Source organism: Nerophis ophidion, linkage group LG24, assembly GCF_033978795.1.
Source record: "Nerophis ophidion isolate RoL-2023_Sa linkage group LG24, RoL_Noph_v1.0, whole genome shotgun sequence".
NCBI classification, from domain to species: Eukaryota; Metazoa; Chordata; class Actinopteri; order Syngnathiformes; family Syngnathidae; genus Nerophis; species Nerophis ophidion.
Window position 1 is genome coordinate 670,924 of NC_084634.1, and position 20,491 is coordinate 691,414.

The 20,491-nt window shown below is 43.4% G+C and overlaps 2 protein-coding genes across 2 annotated transcripts in view; both read right to left on the reverse strand.

Moving 5' to 3' along the window:
• The window catches only part of LOC133541953 (serine/threonine-protein kinase VRK1-like), a 29,438-nt gene extending 24,950 nt beyond the window's left edge, over positions 1 to 4,488 (reverse strand). The window contains exons 1-2 of the mRNA XM_061885690.1: positions 4,358 to 4,488; positions 150 to 309 (exon numbers count right to left, since the gene is read on the reverse strand). Of these exons, the coding sequence (XP_061741674.1) occupies positions 150 to 309 (160 nt within the window). The 5' untranslated portion in view covers positions 4,358 to 4,488. The remainder of the gene's footprint in view (positions 1 to 149; positions 310 to 4,357) is intronic.
• Positions 4,489 to 14,955: 10,467 nt separating this feature from the next.
• The window catches only part of LOC133542354 (adenylate kinase 7-like), a 50,107-nt gene continuing 44,571 nt past the window's right edge, over positions 14,956 to 20,491 (reverse strand). Inside the window, exons 17-18 of the mRNA XM_061886409.1 lie at positions 18,918 to 19,079; positions 14,956 to 16,151 (exon numbers count right to left, since the gene is read on the reverse strand). Of these exons, the coding sequence (XP_061742393.1) occupies positions 16,125 to 16,151; positions 18,918 to 19,079 (189 nt within the window). The 3' untranslated portion in view covers positions 14,956 to 16,124. The remainder of the gene's footprint in view (positions 16,152 to 18,917; positions 19,080 to 20,491) is intronic.

A 20,491-nucleotide genomic window follows, 5' to 3' on the forward strand; every position in this document is an offset into this window, starting at 1 on the left:
CTGTGTAAGACTTTGGTCTTGCCCAAGTCGGACTTTTATGTGTTCATTAAATGATTAATGTAGGAGGCTTTTAACTTCCATACTAAAACCAGAGGATGAATTAAAAGTCAGCTCCAGAATGAATATGTGACAAGACTCATGTACTTTACCCAAATATATGAGGCCAAATCCTCCCTGGCCAATGGGAGCACCGAGCTTCCACAGCTTCTTTCTAGTGTCTGTCAGGACTTCTCCTGCTGGAAACTCCTCTGCCAGCTTCCGCTTGGCCGGAGCTCTGCCTTTTCCTGCCGTGGGAGCTTTGCGGGGCATCTGCAGAAGACAAGTGGACGTTATGGCATGCTGTGTCATTATTCTGGCTGGGAGACAGTCTACCAGGGAAACTACACTTTCTTAATAAACACTCAAATAATGTGACTTGGAACAATCTACAACGCCTTCTGTCAATTCCAGACTAGCAGAGGCTACACTTTGGACCCTAAATTGGGGCAGCTAATTAATGGAGGTTTCCTCGCTGACGGCCATAAGACAAATTGTTAAAAAAAAAAAAAAGCAAACACAAAGAAAAAGTGTTATTGTTTGTGTGACATGGCGCCATCTTTTAGACTAGTTTGCTCACTGCAAGTGCGGCAGGGTCCTTCCATTAAATTCTTGCCGTCTACAGCGTTTCTACTCGTATGGATTCTTAATTCATCACTTCAAGCAACGTTTGTAAGTTTCACAATATAACTAAAACTGTTTATACTTCCTAAATCGTAGAACGTGTCATTTGCATGCATCAAACATCTACAGTGAGAATCCCTATTCTAGTATAAAGTTCTACATTTTTCTGTGAGTCTGCCAAATATCTTTTAAATTGGCCGAGCCGCTGTCAGAATAATTATTTATAAGTCACACAACTCTTATGCTTAAAGGCCATTGCTACAGTCATTAACACTTGTGCTGAAGTTGTCATGTTCAATCTGTGCAAAGGCACACAACTCTTATGCTTAAAGGCCATTGTTACAGTCATTAACACTTGTGCTGAAGTTGTCATGTTCAATCTGTGCAAAGTCACACAACTCTTATGCTTAAAGGCCATTGCTACAGTCATTAAGACTTGTGCTGAAGTTGTCATGTTCAATCTGTGCAAAGTCACACAACTCTTATGCTTAAAGGCCATTGCTACAGTCATTAACACTTGTGCTGAAGTTGTCATGTTCAATCTGTGCAAAGTCACACAACTCTTATGCTTAAAGGCCATTGTTACAGTCATTAACACTTGTGCTGAAGTTGTCATGTTCAATCTGTGCAAAGTCACACAACTCTTATGCTTAAAGGCCATTGCTACAGTCATTAACACTTGTGCTGAAGTTGTCATGTTCAATCTGTGCAAAGGCACACAACTCTTATGCTTGAAGGCCATTGCTACAGTCATTAAGACTTGTGCTGAAGTTGTCATGTTCAATCTGTGCAAAGTCACACAACTCTTATGCTTAAAGGCCATTGCTACAGTCATTAACACTTGTGCTGAAGTTGTCATGTTCAATCTGTGCAAAGTCACACAACTCTTATGCTTAAAGGCCATTGTTACAGTCATTAACACTTGTGCTGAAGTTGTCATGTTCAATCTGTGCAAAGGCACACAACTCTTATGCTTAAAGGCCATTGCTACAGTCATTAACACTTGTGCTGAAGTTGTCATGTTCAATCTGTGCAAAGGCACACAACTTGTAATCTTCCATTGCCAATTGTCTCGCGGCAGCAGTTTGTTTCCAGACCCTCCCCGCTGACAGCCCAGGACGGGCATCAAGTACCTCAACACAGAAAAACAGAGACAAGGCGATAGCACATTTCCATTCTGAAAAATCAGGAATTGTGTCTACTGGGGCTGCTTGCATTACCCCCCCCCCTTCAGAAGCAGCCTCAGTGATGTTAACTAGGGACATCCGAATAAATAGAGGAGCATGTGGGACTGTACCTTAGAGCGTAGGGTGAAACTGTAACTGAGTGCACAGCCCAATACGTCTTTCCTCATGAGCAAAATTGAACTCTGTCTCTGCCTGATTCCTTCTACTTGTCTTGAATAAATAGATAGTTTGGTGTTTGAACCTGACATTAGCACACAGATTTTTTGGGACCTGCCGATTTCCTGGTCGCTCTGATGTGACTCACAAGTCGAGTCATGTTTACGCAAACTTTCTTACGCTTCCAATGCTCATTTTGTGAATGAAATCAATTACAAATACACTATAACTGTGAAACCACTTTATTCTTAGGCTTTCCAATGATGCCAATATTTATTAAATGGGGTAATTATTAAGAAAATAATGCTATTTTAGACAAAAAGGTCACACCTAAAATCTTGGGCCCCATTGACTTTGTATTAAAAATTTGCAAATTTTTTACCGGTCCTTAAAGGCCTACAGAAAGCCTCTACTACCGACTTTCTCGGTCCGAATCGCTCTAGCTGCTGGTGGCCATTATTATAGACAATGAGCGGATGTGAGGAGCTCCACAACCCGTGACGTCACGCGCACATCGTACAGGCAAGGCTTTTTTATTAGCGACCAAAAGTTGCGAACTTTATTGTGGATGTTCTCTACTAAATCCTTTCAGCAAAAATATGGCAATATGGCAAAATGATGAAGTATGACACATAGAATGGAGCTGCTATCCCCGTTTGAATAAGAACATCTCATTTCAGTAGGCCTTTAAATCTTACACACATACTTGCACAATAGATCTAAACATTGTGTCAACAGGCACACTATTATGCTAATTTTCAGTGCAACATCCGGGTACCACAGGCACACTATTATACTGGTTTTGAGTGCAACATCCGATTCCACAGGCACACTATTATCCTGGTTTTGAGTGCAAATCCGGGTACCACAGGCACACTATTATGTTTTGAGTGCAACATCCGATTCCACAGGCACACTATTATACTGGTTTTGAGTGCAACATCCGGATACCACAGGCACACTATTATACTGGTTTTGAGTGCAACATCCGGGTACCACAGGCACACTATTATGCTGGTTTTGAGTGCAACATCCGGGTACCACAGACACACTATTATGCTGGTTTTGAGTGCAACATCCGGGTACCACAGGCACACTATTATACTGGTTTTGAGTGCAACATCCAGGTACCACAGGCACACTATTATACTGGTTTTGAGTGCAACATCCGGATACCACAGGCACACTATTATGCTGGTTTTGAGTGCAACATCCGGGTACCACAGGCACACTATTATGCTGGTTTTGAGTGCAACATCCGGGTACCACAGGCACACTATTATGTTTTGAGTGCAACATCCGGGTACCACAGGCACACTATTATGCTGGTTTTGAGTGCAACATCCGGATACCACAGGCACACTATTATACTGGTTTTGAGTGCAACATCCGGGTACCACAGGCACACTATTATGTTTTGAGTGCAACATCCGGGTACCACAGGCACACTATTATGATGTTTTGAGTGCAACATCCGGATACCACAGGCACACTATTATGCTGGTTTTGAGTGCAACATCCGGGTACCACAGGCACACTATTATGCTGGTTTTGAGTGCAACATCCGGGTACCACAGGCACACTATTATGCTGGTTTTGGGTGCAACATCCGGGTACCACAGGCACACTATTATGCTGGTTTTGAGTGCAACATCCGGGTACCACAGGCACACTATTATGTTTTGAGTGCAACATCCGGGTACCACAGGCACACTATTATGCTGGTTTTGAGTGCAACATCCGGGTACCACAGGCACACTATTATGCTGGTTTTGAGTGCAACATCCGGATACCACAGGCACACTATTATACTGGTTTTGAGTGCAACATCCGGATACCACAAGCACACTATTATGCTGGTTTTGAGTGCAACATCCGGGTACCACAGGCACACTATTATGATGTTTTGAGTGCAACATCCGGGTACCACAGGCACACTATTATGTTTTTGAGTGCAACATCCGGGTACCACAGGCACACTATTATGCTGGTTTTGAGTGCAACATCCGGGTACCACAGGCACACTATTATGCTGGTTTTGAGTGCAACATCCGGGTACTGGCACTCGCAGTCGCGCACTTCCGGGAAGTACGCACTTATTTTATGGCTGAAACTAGCAAGTACGGAAATGAATATTCATTAAATGTCATTTCAAAAGCAGGTTGCATCATAGTACATAAGCATGACCTCAAAGGCGAGCAAACATTTAAAAAAAACTACAATTTTACAGAGTTGTGTAACGGCATTGTGTCGGAAGCTATCTTACTAGCAACCTCTCGGACGAGCGTCGGACTTCAAGTTACGACGACATTTTGTGTAAAAAGTAGAATGATGAAGATGAATTGTAGACAAACCGTGAATAGATCCAAGCTGTGTCGTTTAGCGGCAAACTTCCCGCTACTGAGATATCAGGAAGTGACGTCACCTCAACCTTTTCTTCTTCGGTGGCGGCTACTGACCTAACCGGACGTGACGTCAGCCAAACCTTCGTCGGCTTCCTGTGTTTTTTTAAACATTTATTTATAAATTTCAACATTTCCAAACAGACGAGAAACAAAAGTGAAAATAAGTACAAAATAAAACAGCGCCAGAGGGTTTTACATTCAAAGTAAGTAAAATAGAAAATAAATAAAAAACAGGTGCAATTTCAATAAATAAATTCAATGTGGAACAAAGCATCCTCCTTTTCACTGCTTTTGTGTTGTTAGAAGTAGAGAATGTTTTAATGTAGACTTTTAGATCTTTTTGGAAAGGCACCAAAGACAGGTCGGGTATTGAGAAACTTACACTTATGAATATAAAAGTTGACCCAGCATTATTCCACAGAGCTATTTAACATAGGAGACGGACACACAATATTTTTGGAATAAACTGCAGATTTTTCTGATTTCTGTTTTTCCGGATAGTTTTTGGTTCATTTTCGCCACCGTCTAGTTACAGGGGGGTCCAAACTTTTTCCACTGAGGGCCGCTAATGGAAAAATTAAAGCATGCGGGGACTGTTTATTCATTTTAAACCATAACAAAATATATGGATTTTTAAAAAGTATTTTACCTTTAGGGGTCCCGGGGACCATCAAGGGTGTCAGTTATTCAAATGTTAAAAATAAGTCAAACTTTTATTATTATTTTTATTGAAGGCTTACAGTAAATCTTTATCAACTTAAAAAAAAAAAAAAGGTTTTATGGCTTTTCTGTCAAAAACATCTTTGTTTTTTTAATAGTAAAACTGAAATATGAAGTATTTAGTAATTATAGCCCTAAAAGATCAATAATGCAGGACACATATATACACACACATATATACATATATATATAAATTGTATATATGTGTGTGTACATATGTAAATATGTGTGTGTGAATTTAAATGTATTATATATAGACAATATATAGCAGCAACCACTGAATTGAATTATATGATATTTATTATATGATATATATTATATTATATATATAGGGGTGGGACCCAATAAGTTGACTTCTTCCCACTCCCTTTTGAGCCAATCTTGACATCTACAAAAGATTAGTCACATGTAATGTTTTCAATGTAGGGGTAAAAATAATGTATATATATATATTTCTTTTGTATTTTATGTCATTCTCTTGTTTTGTTTGCATGGCTCAAATTAAACCATTCATTCATTCACCATTGATTTTAATTCTTTATTATTTTTGAGTAATCACAGTGAAAAGATAAATAAAATACCACTAAATATATTTGGGATCCAAAAGGTGCCCCACTCATAAAGTGATACATTTTTATTAGTTTTTTTTTTTTAACTTTCAACACTTAAGTTACGAGATCAACTTCAGATATTTCTGTCCATTTTACGTTTCAACTATTATTGTTTGTTTTATGCTCTTTTGTCAAAGAAAACTTTGTTTTTATATGGCAACTGCACAATATATGCAATATTTACCACTTACAACATTTTAAAGTGAAATATTTGAACTAATTGGATCTCTGAAAGTAATTCATTATAACATGGATTTTTTTGTCATTATTTTTTGCGAGCAATGGCAAAAAAATAAATAATAGATTGAAACTTGTAATTATTAGATTGCACAGTACAGTACATATTCCCTACAATTGAGCACTAAATGGTAACACCCCAATAAGTTTTACAACTTGTTTAAGTCGGGGTCCACCTTCATCAATTGATGGTAAAGATGGTTTTTACATGTTCAAATAAAGACAAAAAAAAAAAGCTTTGTGTCAACATTGCAACTTTTTCTCCTTAGATTTCACCTCATTCCAATATTTCTAATGTCCTTTTTTATTTTTGCAATAGCATTTCCAGAATGTGTGGCGGGCCCCAAATGACCCCCGGGCCGCACTTTAAACATCTCTGGTCTAGTACGGAGGTTGCATTAATGCCAAAGAGCCAATTGACGTACTCAAACAATGGAAGAAAACATCGATCATTATTATTGAAATGCTTTTGTGTGACATACATATTTTGGAAAACTGTCGGCCGATTGTAGCTGAGATAGTCGCCAGCGCCCACCGAGACCCCAAAAGGGAATAAGCGGTAGAAAATGGATGGATGTCTCCCAAAGTAGGGATGTACACTATATTGGCAAAAGTATTTGGCCACCCATCAAATGATGAGAATGAGTTTGTCAATTGTTAATATTCTTCACATAATTATTTGACAAGACTTTTATATTGTTCATAAAACGCGCAAAGACACATAAAGTCACTGCGATGCTTTCATTTGGAGCTAAAATTGTTTTTATTTTTTAAAAACCGGTAAACGGCCGTTAGATGACGTCACTTCCGCTAAATTACTTCCTGTTGGTTCAAGTCATTCAAGAAGACGAGAGTCTCCCTCTGCTGGACATTGTGGGACATTACAGTTACATTGTGTATGTCATAGCGACCCCAAAAGGGACAAGCGGTAGGAAATGGATAGATAGTAGACACATATGTATGTAAACAGGCAATAAGTGTGTTTGTCTCTTTTTTCTTTTCACTTTTCCACCATCTTGTCGATGAAGAAATGTCACAATTAGAGGTCTTTGACTCGTTAATCTCAAATACTTTGGCAATAAATTGTAGATTGTCAGGATTGGATCTATACTGACACCATTGTCGATATTCCTCATCGATACCTGCATTGATCTGTAATATACGTAATTTGTGTAACAAAAAAGATGAGGAAAAAAATCATTTGTATTATTTCTATGATTATTGCTTCCTAACCTGTGATCATTCCAAGCTGGAAAACAGAGATTAGTCCGATCTCCACTGATCAGACTAATCTCTGTTTTCCATCTTGGAAAACAGTGTGTTATCTCCACTGATAACGCATCTTTTGATACTGCTTTTTCACCTGCAAGTTTGAAAGCATCTGCACTAAAAACTAAATAAACTTGGGATGAGTTAGACATTTTGTATACATAGTCCTAAATCACTAGTGTCTCAAAGGGCTGCACAAGCCACAACGACATCCTGGGCTCAGATCCCACATCAGGGCAAGGAAAAACTCAACCCAATGGGATGACAATGAGAAACCTTGGAGGGGACCGCAGATGTGGGGCACCTGACTTTTGTGACAGCGTGTCATAATTATGACGGTCAACTGGATTAACAAAAAGGACATATAGTCCAGAATTTTAACAGTCCCCTCCGGCTGATGCAATTAGGTACTGGTACCAAAAAAATTGTGGTTATCATCGCTATGGGCAAGTTAGCTACATGGCTAAATGTGTACCCTGAGAAGAATGGGACTCTGAATGGCATGCACCCAAGTCTGGGAGCAAGAACACCGGCACCAAAGTCTGGTAGCAACAACAACAGCACCCCAGTCTGGTAGAAAGATCACCAACACCCAAGTCTGGAAGGTAGAACACCGGCACCCAAGTCTGGTAGCAAGAACACCAGCACCCAAGTCTGGTAGTAAGAACACCAGCACCCAAGTCTGGAAGGTAGAACACCGGCACCCAAGTCTGGTAGTAAGAACAGCAGCACCAAAGTCTGATAGCAACAACAGCACCCCAGTCTGGTAGAAAGATCACCAGCACCCAAGTCTGGAAGGTAGAACACCGGCACCCAAGTCTGGTAGCAAGAACACCTGCACCCAAGTCTGGTAGTAAGAACACCAGCACCAAAGTCTGATAGCAACAACAGCACCCCAGTCTGGTAGAAAGATCACCAGCACCCAAGTCTGGAAGGTAGAACACCGGCACCCAAGTCTAGTAGCAAGAACACCAGCACCCAAGTCTGGTAGTAAGAACACCAGCACCAAAGTCTGATAGCAACAACAGCACCCCAGTCTGGTAGAAAGATCACCAACACCCAAGTCTGGAAGGTAGAACACCGACACCCAAGTCTGGTAGCAAGAACACCTGCACCCAAGTCTGGTAGCAAGAACACCTGCACCCAAGTCTGGTAGCAAGACCACTAGCACCCAAGTCTGGTAGCAAGAACACCCTGCACCCAAGTCTGGTAGCAACAACAACAGCACCCTAGTCCGGTAGAAAGATCACCAACACCCAAGTCTGGAAGGTAGAACACCGACACCCAAGTCTGGTAGCAAGAACACCTGCACCCAAGTCTGGTAGCAGGAACACCTGCACTCTAATCTGGTAGCAAGAACACCCTGCACCCAAGTCTGGTAGCAAGAACACCAGCACCCAAGTCTTTTAGCAAGAACACCAGCACCCAAGTCTGGTAGCAAGAACACCAGCACCCAAGTCTTTTAGCAAGAACACTTGCACCAAAGTCTGGTAGCAAGAACACTGGCACAAAAGTCTGGGAGCGGAGCAAGAACACCAGCACCCAAGTCTAGGAGAAGAGAACACCAGCACCCAAGTCTAGGAGAAGAGAACACCAGCACCCAAGTCTAGGAGAAGAGAACACCAGCACCCAAGTCTAGGAGAAGAGAACACCAGCACCCAAGTCTAGGAGAAGAGAACACCAGCACCCAAGTCTAGGAGAAGAGAACACCAGCACCCAAGTCTAGGAGAAGAGAACACCAGCACCCAAGTCTAGGAGAAGAGAACACCAGCACACGTAACAAAAATATTGTGGCAGACAAGCAGAACAAAACTTCGCAAATGTATTTTCTCTGATCATTTTCTGGAGTAAAAAACAGTGAAAGTGTTCATGAAAAAGTGGTGAGAAACCTTGAGTTGAGGTTGTGTGGAGCCTCCACTGTGCAGCTCAGTCCACCTTCTCAGTGTGCAGTCCTTCACCAACCAGTCCACCTTCTCAGTGTGCAGTCCTCCACCAACCAGTCCACCTTCTCAGTGTGCAGTCCTTCACCACCCAGTCCACCTTCTCAGTGTGCAGTCCTTCACCACCCAGTCCACCTTCTCAGTGTGAAGTCCTTCACCAACCAGTCCACCTTTTCAGTGTGAAGTCCTTCACCACCCAGTCCACCTTCTCAGTGTGCAGTCCTTCACCACCCAGTCCACCTTCTCAGTGTGCAGTCCTTCACCAACCAGTCCACCTTCTCAGTGTGCAGTCCTTCACCAACCAGTCCACCTTCTCAGTGTGCAGTCCTTCACCACCCAGTCCACCTTCTCAGTGTGCAGTCCTTCACCAACCAGTCCACCTTCTCAGTGTGCAGTCCTTCACCAACCAGTCCACCTTCTCAGTGTGCAGTCCTTCACCACCCAGTCCACCTTCTCAGTGTGGAGTCCTTCACCATCAGTCCAAACTTCTCAGTGTGCAGTCCTTCACCACCCAGTCCACCTTCTCAGTGTGCAGTCCTTCACCAACCAGTCCACCTTCTCAGTGTGCAGTCCTTCACCAACCAGTCCACCTTCTCAGTGTGCAGTCCTTCACCACCCAGTCCACCTTCTCAGTGTGGAGTCCTTCACCATCAGTCCAAACTTCTCAGTGTGCAGTCCTTCACCACCCAGTCCACCTTCTCAGTGTGCAGTCCTTCACCACCCAGTCCACCTTTTCAGTGTGCAGTCCTTCACCACCCAGTCCACCTTCTCAGTGTGCAGTCCTTCACCACCCAGTCCACCTTCTCAGTGTGCAGTCCTTCACCACGCAGTCCTTCACCACCCAGTCCACCTTTTCAGTGTGCAGTCCTTCACCACCCAGTCCACCTTTTCAGTGTGCAGTCCTTCACCACCCAGTCCACCTTACCACCCAGTCCACCTTCCCGGTGTGCAGTCCTTCACCAACCACAAATGGCATGTTGGCCAAAACATTTCTTCCACATCATGACTTTGGACAGCTTTGTATGTCTTTGATGAAAGTGTGACATCACACCTGCTCATCGCTCAACAAACTGCAAAAAAGGCGCTGCCACCTTTCTACAGAGAACAACGTGCAACGAAAAAAAAATGAGGTGGACTTTTATCCCAAAGTAAATAATGAAACATTTCAGAAGATGAACAAGGCTTGCTGTATTATCCATCCTTCCTTCCATCCATCCATCCATCTTCTTCCGTTTATCTGAAGTTGGGTCCCAGGGGCAACAGCCTACACAGAGAAGCCCAGACTTCCCTCTCCCCAGCCACTTGGTCCAGCTCCTGCCAGGGCGTTCCCAGGCCAGCCGGGAGACATAGTCTTCCCAACGTGTCCTGGGTCTTCCCCGTGGCCTCCTACCAGCTGGACGTGCCCTAAACACCTCCCTAGGGAGGCGTTCGGGTGGCATCCTGACCAGATGCCCGAACCACCTCATCTGGCTCCTCTCCATGTGGAGGAGCAGCGGCTTTACATTGAGTTCCTCCCGGATGGCAGAGCTTCTCACCCTATCTCTAAGGGAGAGACCCAAACTAATTTCGGCCGCTTGTACCCGTGATCTTATCCTTTCGGTCATGACCCAAAGTTCATGATCATAGGTGAGGATGGGAACGTAGATGGACCGGTAATTTCAACACAACGGATCGATAGAGGGTCCACATTACTGAAGACGCCGCACCGATCCGCCTGTCCATCTCACCATCCACTCTTCCCTCACTCGTGAACAAGACTCCTAGGTACTTGAACTCCTCCACTTGGGGCAGGGTCTCCTCCCCAACCCGGAGATGGCATTCCACCCTTTACTGGGCGGGAACCATGGACTCGGACTTGGAGGTGCTGATTCCGATCCCAGTCGCTTCACGCTCGGCTGCGAACCGATCCAGTGAGAGTGGAAGACGATGGCCAGAAGAAGCCATCAGGACCACATCATCTGCAAAAAGCAGAGACCTAATCCTGCAGACACCAAACCGGATCCCTTCAACGCCTTGACTGCGCCTAGAAAGTCTGTCCATAAAAGTTATGAACAGTATTAATTAGCTTTGATTTCATCTTTGTTTTCATTCATCATTTTATCTGACCAGGTAAACACGAAGACAGTCCCAGTTTGAAGTATCGTTATTTTCAGTTTTGATTGTCTCTTCACTATTTATCATGTCCTTCTTATCTGGTCCTGCATGATGAGAAGTTGTAGTTTACTTACGCCATAACTATAAATTCCGCGTTCTGAATCTTCTTTGACCCCTACAGTTCTACAGGGTCTGTATCTCTGCAATGCTAAGACCTGGACACATCCTTGTGTATCTCTGCAATGCTAAGACCTGGACACATCCTTGTGTATCTCTGCAATGCTAAGACCTGGACACATCCTTGTGTATCTCTGCAATGCTAAGACCTGGACACAGCCTTGTGTATCTCTGCAATGCTAAGACCTGGACACATCCTTGTGTATCTCTGCAATGCTAAGACCTGGACACAGCCTTGTGTATCTCTGCAATGCTAAGACCTGGACACATCCTTGTGTATCTCTGCAATGCTAAGACCTGGACACATCCTTGTGTATCTCTGCAATGCTAAGACCTGGACACAGCCTTGTGTATCTCTGCAATGCTAAGACCTGGACACATCCTTGTGTATCTCTGCAATGCTAAGACCTGGACACAGCCTTGTGTATCTCTGCAATGCTAAGACCTGGACACATCCTTGTGTATCTCTGCAATGCTAAGACCTGGACACATCCTTGTGTATCTCTGCAATGCTAAGACCTGGACACATCCTTGTGTATCTCTGCAATGCTAAGACCTGGACACATCCTTGTGTATCTCTGCAATGCTAAGACCTGGACACATCCTTGTTTATCTCTGCAATGCTAAGACCTGGACACATCCTTGTGTATCTCTGCAATGCTAAGACCTGGACACATCCTTGTGTATCTCTGCAATGCTAAGACCTGGACACATCCTTGTGTATCTCTGCAATGCTAAGACCTGGACACATCCTTGTGTACATTGGCAGTAAATCACTGCTGCTGCTTTGAACTCTTGTAGACAACCGAGGCTCAGCCGGCTACAGGACACACCCATCCAATTAAAAGTAGTTCTTCGGAAAAATCCTTCTTTACAGTGAGACTATTGTCGACCATCGGGGCGGCATGGTGTGGTGGGTAGAGCGGCCGTGCCAAAACCTGAGGGTTGCAGGTTCGCTCCCCGCTTCTTGACATCCACATCTGCCCTTGGGCAGGACTCTTGCCCCTAGTGCCGCTCACACCGGTGAATGAATGATGAATGATAGGTAGTGGTCGGGGGCGCAAACTGGCAGCCTCGCTTCCGTCAGTCTAGCCCAGGGCAGCTGTGGCTATGAAAGTAGCTTACCACCAGCAGGTGTGAATGAATGATGACTTCTCACTTCTCTGTGAAGTGATTTGAGTGACTAGAAAAGCGCTATATATAAATCTAATCCATTATTATTATTATATTAGAAGGCAAAGCTAGCTACACAACAACTCAAGCTAACATTGCTAAAGTATCCTTCACACATTTCCCAACTACTGTTATTACTTACCATGTTCTTGTGTCTGTGGCAATAAGAAGTAGTCACCGACTGCGCCATAGGGAGTAGATTTTCCAAAAATCCACCTTTTTGTGAAAATGTGTGGGAAGCAGGACTCTTCCCGGCACACTCGGAGTGACTTCCAGGTTGAAGGTGCATTGCCAAGAACCACAAGAGTTAAAAGTAAGGCACTTTTGACTTCAGATGAGGCTAAAAGTTTGTGTAGACTTGTGCTGGTTGTAACTACAACAGAGCATTCTCGCTCTTGCTGTCGTACCTTTTTTGGACTACAAGGATAAATAAAATGGCAGATACACTTAGGTTGTCCAAAAATATATTAAGAGCTTTCAACTTCAATCATGCTTGCAATTTAAAGCGTAACAAAGAGCCGAGAGACACCTCGTATCTCAAAATACTCAAGTCAAGGTGAATGAAGGTACTCGTACGTTGAGGTACCACTGGACTCTGAAAGTCTGATTTATTTTGTTTATGTGTTGTACTTCCTGTCCTGCTTATTCCCGTGTGTTTAGTTTGGGACTACTGAAATCCGTCCCTTATTGGGGGGGTTATGATCTGTTGCACCAGATTATATTCTTTGTTTTCATTCTAATATTCCCTTGTGTTTGCGACTGTTGTGTTGGGTTGTGCATGAGCGTTTGCTAGCTTTGTGCGTAGAGTGGTGAGTGGGCTAGCCTTCACGGGCGCAAGTAAGCAAAGTATGTCTTGTTGCAGTCATCTCACCTGCTGTCCTCCGCATCTTTGGAGTGGCAGACGCCACAACATGCTGCCTTGCATATTAAGACCTATCAGTCATATTAAGCCCCAGCAATCCTATTAAGACCTATCGACCATATTAAGACCTATCGATCGTATTAACAACTATCGATCGTATTAACAACTATCAATCGTATTAAGACCTGTCCATCATATTAAGACCTGTCGACCGTATTGAGACCTATCGATTGTATTCAAACCTATTGATCATATTAGCACCTATTGACCATATTAAGACCTATAAATCTTATTAAGACCTACCGACCGTATTGAGACCTTTCAATCGTATTAAGACCTATCGTCCTGTTAAGACCTATCATCATATTAATACCTATTGTTGTATTAATACCTATCGATTGTATTAACAACTAACAATCGTATTAAGACATGTCCATCATATTAAGACCTATCGTCGTATTAAGACCTATCGATCGTATTAACAACTATCAATCGTATTAAGACCTGTCCACCATATTAAGACCTATTGTCGTATTTAGACCTATTGACGGTATTGACAACTATCAATCGTATTAAGACCTGTCCATCATATTAAGACCTATCGGTCGTATTAGGACCTATCGACCGTATTAAGACCTATCAATCGTATTAAGACCTATGGATCGTATTAAGACCTATCAATTCTATTTAAACCTATCGACCATATTAAGACCTATCAATCGTATTAACACCTATCGATCGTATTAACAACTATCAATCGTATTAAGACCTGTCCATCATATTAGGACCTATTGTCGTATTAAGACCTATCGATCGTATTAACAACTATCAATCGTTTTAAAACCTGTCCATCATATTAAGACCTATCAGTCGTATTAAGACCTATGGATCATATTAAGACCTACTGACCGTATTAAGACCTATCAATCCTATTTAAACCTATCGACCGTATTAAGACCTATCAATCCTATTAAGACATGGATCGTATTAAGACCTATGGATCTTATTAAGACCTTTTGACCGTATTAAGACCTATCGATCATATTAAGACTTATCGATCATATTAGGACCTATCGATCGTATTAAGACCTATCAATCGTATTAAGACCTATCGATCATATTAAGACTTATCAATGATATTAGGACCTATCGACCATATTAAGACCTATTAATCCTATTAAGACCTATCAAACGTATTAAGACCTATCTACCATATTAAGACCTATTAATCCTATTAAGACCTATCGACCGAATTAAAACCTATGGATCGTATTAAGACCTATCGACCGTATTAAGACCTATGGATCATATTAAGACCTAGCCATCGTACTAAGACCTATGGATCACATTAAGACCTATGGATCATGTTGAGTACTACAATCAGAGTAGACCATGTTTAAGTAGACAAGAAGGGCTGTAACAAACAAGTAGAAGAGTTTTAGTAGGAACAACATCAGAAGATCATTATTGATTATTCCTTCTTAAGGCCATCACTTTAATATTTGTTTTCTTGAAATCATTACTATTGTCTAAAAAAGGGAATGAAAATTACCCCATGGCCTTATCCATTCCTCACACTAACCCTGCTTGTCTGCATGAGCATCCAGCGGAAGTGGTGAGGGGGTGAGGTCCAGCAGAAGTGGTGAGGGGGTGAGGTCAAGCAGAAGTGGTGAGGAGGTGAGGTCCAGCAGAAGTGGTGAGGGGGTGAGGTCCAGCAGAAGTGGTGAGGGGGTGAGGTCCAGCAGAAGTGGTGAGGGGGTGAGGTCCAGCAGAAGTGGTGAGGGGGTGAGGTCCAGCTAAAGTGGTGAGAGGGTGAGGTCCAGCTAAAGTAGTGAGGGGGTGAGGTCCAGCTAAAGTGGTGAGGGAGTGAGGTCCAGCTAAAGTAGTGAGGGAGTGAGGTCCAGCTGAAGTGGTGAGAGGGTGAGGTCCAGCTAAAGTGGTGAGGGAGTGAGGTCCAGCTGAAGTGGTGAGAGAGTGAGGTCCAGCTAAAGTGGTGAGAGAGTGAGGTGCAGCAGAAGTGGTGAGGGGGTGAGGTCCAGCAGAAGTGGTGAGGGGGTGAGGTCCAGCAGAAGTGGTGAGGGGGTGAGGTCCAGCAGAAGTGGTGAGGGGGTGAGGTCCAGCTAAAGTGGTGAGAGGGTGAGGTCCAGCTAAAGTAGTGAGGGGGTGAGGTCCAGCTAAAGTGGTGAGGGAGTGAGGTCCAGCTAAAGTAGTGAGGGAGTGAGGTCCAGCTGAAGTGGTGAGAGGGTGAGGTCCAGCTAAAGTGGTGAGGGAGTGAGGTCCAGCTGAAGTGGTGAGAGAGTGAGGTCCAGCTAAAGTGGTGAGAGAGTGAGGTGCAGCTGAAGTGGTGAGAGAGTGAGGTCCAGCTAAAGTGGTGAGAGGGTGAGGTCCAGCTAAAGTAGTGAGGGAGTGAGGTCCAGCTGAAGTGGTGAGAGAGTGAGGTCCAGCTAAATTGGTGAGGGGGTGAGGTCCAGCTAAAGTGGTGAGAGGGTGAGGTCCAGCTAAAGTAGTGAGGGAGTGAGGTCCAGCTGAAGTGGTGAGAGGGTGAGGTCCAGCCACGTACACCTGGTGCAAGGTGGCAAACAGCATTAATCAGCAATATTTGTCCAGAACCTTCACCGTGAAGCCAGAACATGTCAGGAGTTCTTCATCAAATATTCAGCCTGCAATGAGAGCCAACATGAAGTCAATCAAGGGGAGGTGTCTTCATTTCAAGTCAATCAAGGGGAGGTGTCTTCATTTCAAGTCAATCAAGGGGAGGTGTCTTCATTTCAAGTCAATCAAGGGGAGGTGTCTTCATTTCAAGTCAATCAAGGGGAGGTGTCTTCATTTCAAGTCAATCAAGGGGAGGTGTCTTCATTTCAAGTCAATCAAGGGGAGGTGTCTTCATTTCAAGTCAATCAAGGGGAGGTGTCTTCATTTCAAGTCAATCAAGGGGAGGTGTCTTCACTTCAAGTCAATCAAGGGGAGGTGTCTTCATTTCAAGTCAATCAAGGGGAGGTGTCTTCATTTCAAGTCAATCAAGGGGAGGTGTCTTCATTTCAAGTCATCAAGGGGAGGTGTCTTCATTTCAAGTCAATCAAGGGGAGGTGTCTTCATTTCAAGTCAATCAAGGGGAGGTGTCTTCATTTCAAGTCAATCAAGGGGAGGTGTCTTCATTTCAAGTCAATTAAGGGGAGGTGTCTTCATTTCAAGTCAATCAAGGGGAGGTGTCTTCATTTCAAGTCAATCAAGGGGAGGTGTCTTCATTTCAAGTCAATCAAGGGGAGGTGTCTTCATTTCAAGTCAATCAAGGGGAGGTGTCTTCATTTCAAGTCAATCAAGGGGAGGTGTCTTCATTTCAAGTCAATCAAGGGGAGGTGTCTTCATTTCAAGTCAATCAAGGGGAGGTGTCTTCATTTCAAGTCAATCAAGGGGAGGTGTCTTCATTTCAAGTCAATCAAGGGGAGGTGTCTTCATTTCAAGTCAATCAAGGGGAGGTGTCATCATTTCAAGTCAATCAAGGGGAGGTGTCTTCATTTCAAGTCAATCAAGGTGAGGTGTCTTCATTTCAAGTCAATCAAGGGGAGGTGTCTTCATTTCAAGTCAATTAAGGGGAGGTGTCTTCATTTCAAGTCAATTAAGGGGAGGTGTCTTCATTTCAAGTCAATCAAGGGGAGGTGTCTTCATTTCAAGTCAATCAAGGGGAGGTGTCTTCATTTCAAGTCAATCAAGGTGAGGTGTCTTCATTTCAAGTCAATCAAGGGGAGGTGTCTTCATTTCAAGTCAATCAAGGGGAGGTGTCTTCATTTCAAGTCAATCAAGGGGAGGTGTCTTCATTTCAAGTCAATCAAGGGGAGGTGTCATCATTTCAAGTCAATCAAGGGGAGGTGTCTTCATTTCAAGTCAATCAAGGGGAGGTGTCTTCATTTCAAGTCAATCAAGGGGAGGTGTCTTCATTTCAAGTCAATCAAGGGGAGGTGTCTTCATTTCAAGTCAATCAAGGGGAGGTGTCTTCATTTCAAGTCAATCAAGGGGAGGTGTCATCATTTCAAGTCAATCAAGGGGAGGTGTCTTCATTTCAAGTCAATCAAGGGGAGGTGTCTTCATTTCAAGTCAATCAAGGGGAGGTGTCTTCATTTCAAGTCATCAAGGGGAGGTGTCTTCATTTCAAGTCAATCAAGGGGAGGTGTCTTCATTTCAAGTCAATCAAGGGGAGGTGTCTTCATTTCAAGTCAATCAAGGGGAGGTGTCTTCATTTCAAGTCAATTAAGGGGAGGTGTCTTCATTTCAAGTCAATCAAGGGGAGGTGTCTTCATTTCAAGTCAATCAAGGGGAGGTGTCTTCATTTCAAGTCAATCAAGGGGAGGTGTCTTCATTTCAAGTCAATCAAGGGGAGGTGTCTTCATTTCAAGTCAATCAAGGGGAGGTGTCTTCATTTCAAGTCAATCAAGGGGAGGTGTCTTCATTTCAAGTCAATCAAGGGGAGGTGTCTTCATTTCAAGTCAATCAAGGGGAGGTGTCTTCATTTCAAGTCAATCAAGGGGAGGTGTCTTCATTTCAAGTCAATCAAGGGGAGGTGTCATCATTTCAAGTCAATCAAGGGGAGGTGTCTTCATTTCAAGTCAATCAAGGTGAGGTGTCTTCATTTCAAGTCAATCAAGGGGAGGTGTCTTCATTTCAAGTCAATTAAGGGGAGGTGTCTTCATTTCAAGTCAATTAAGGGGAGGTGTCTTCATTTCAAGTCAATCAAGGGGAGGTGTCTTCATTTCAAGTCAATCAAGGGGAGGTGTCTTCATTTCAAGTCAATCAAGGGGAGGTGTCATCATTTCAAGTCAATCAAGGGGAGGTGTCTTCATTTCAAGTCAATCAAGGGGAGGTGTCTTCATTTCAAGTCAATCAAGGGGAGGTGTCTTCATTTCAAGTCAATCAAGGGGAGGTGTCTTCATTTCAAGTCAATCAAGGGGAGGTGTCTTCATTTCAAGTCAATCAAGGGGAGGTGTCATCATTTCAAGTCAATCAAGGGGAGGTGTCTTCATTTCAAGTCAATCAAGGGGAGGTGTCTTCATTTCAAGTCAATCAAGGGGAGGTGTCTTCATTTCAAGTCAATCAAGGGGAGGTGTCTTCATTTCAAGTCAATCAAGGGGAGGTGTCTTCATTTCAAGTCAATCAAGGGGAGGTGTCTTCATTTCAAGTCAATCAAGGGGAGGTGTCTTCATTTCAAGTCAATCAAGGGGAGGTGTCTTCATTTCAAGTCAATCAAGGTGAGGTGTCTTCATTTCAAGTCAATCAAGGGGAGGTGTCTTCATTTCAAGTCAATTAAGGGGAGGTGTCTTCATTTCAAGTCAATTAAGGGGAGGTGTCTTCATTTCAAGTCAATCAAGGGGAGGTGTCTTCATTTCAAGTCAATCAAGGGGAGGTGTCTTCATTTCAAGTCATCAAGGTCTTACCAGGAAGTCCAGCGGGTCATCCGGCCACGCTGCACCACAGGCTATCAAGCCCTGAGAGATGGTGGCCATGATGTTGGTGTCCATCAAGTACTTCTTCATCGGGACGCTCAGGACTTCCAACTGCTGCACTTCCCACTGTCTCTTCTCCTCAAAGCTCTTGGACTGCCACAAACACACACCATCACTAAAACACACACCACCACTAAAACACACACCAGCACTAAAATACATACATACACACACTTCATTCCTTTACCACTTTTCTGCCCAAGACCCAACCTCCCCTCTGATGATTTTAGCTTGTCCTGAACAATTTGGAGTTAATCCTCCTTTTTCATTGTCCCATTTAAAGCAGCAGTTCCATTGGCAGCAAAACAGGCCCAGAGCATAATACTACCACCACCATGCTTGGTGGTAGGCATGGTGTTCCTGGGATTGAAAGCCTCGCCTATTCTCCTCCAATCATAAAGCTGAGTATTGTGGCCAAACAGATACATTTTTGTTTCATCTCACCACAGAACTTTATTCCAGAAGGTCTTATCTTTGTCTATATATATATATATACATATATATATATATATATATATATATATGTATATATATATGTATATATATATTAAAGATGCGCGGATAGGCCAATATATCATCCGTAACCGCATCACCAAAGTCGTCATCCACCCGCCGTCCACCCGAACCAACATTTTATCAGAAGCGCAAGCACCTGCTGAAATAGATCAGAGGTCGACCACCTTTACCACTCACAGAACTATTTAAACCTGTTTCACAGAGTAATGAAGACAATGGAAGCCGCCAACGTTCTCGCGAGTATCCAATGGTGTTCATCCTGATGACAAGAATGTGGGCGTGCTGTGAAGACATTGCCTTAGACACCTTCAACAACATGTACACACCGATTGTTAGTCCAGCAACATGTTGTGTGCAGCTTCCACAATCACACGTACACAACTGCAAGGCATACTGGGTGACAGAGTACACTAATGGTTGTGATAGAAACCATTTTAACACTCTTAGTAATATGCGCCAGGCTGTGAAGCCACACCAAACAAGAATGACAAACACATTTCGGGAGAACATCCTCACAGTAACACAACATAAATGCAACACAACAAATACCCAGAATACTTTGTATCTTTGACAATTCCTTAACATATTTTACAACCCCGCCCCCCCAAACCCGCCCACCTTACCGACGCACAGGTAAGGGGGGGGGGTTGTTGCTAGCGAGGTGTATAAAATAGTCAGGAATTATCATGGATACAAAGGATTCTGGGTATTTGTTGTGTTGGGTTTATGTTGTGTTACTGTGAGGATGTTCTCCTGAAATGTGTTTGTCATTCTTGTTTGGTGTGGCTTCACAGCGTGGCGCATATTACTAAGAGTGTTAAAGTTGTTTATATCACAAGCATTAGTGTACTCTGTGTCACCCAGCATGCCTTGCAGTCGTGTGTGTGTTGCTGCAGAAGTCACACACAACATGATACTGGACTAACAAGCAGATAGTACATGTTGTAGAAGGTGACAAAGTCAATGTCTTCATAGCACGCCCTAATACT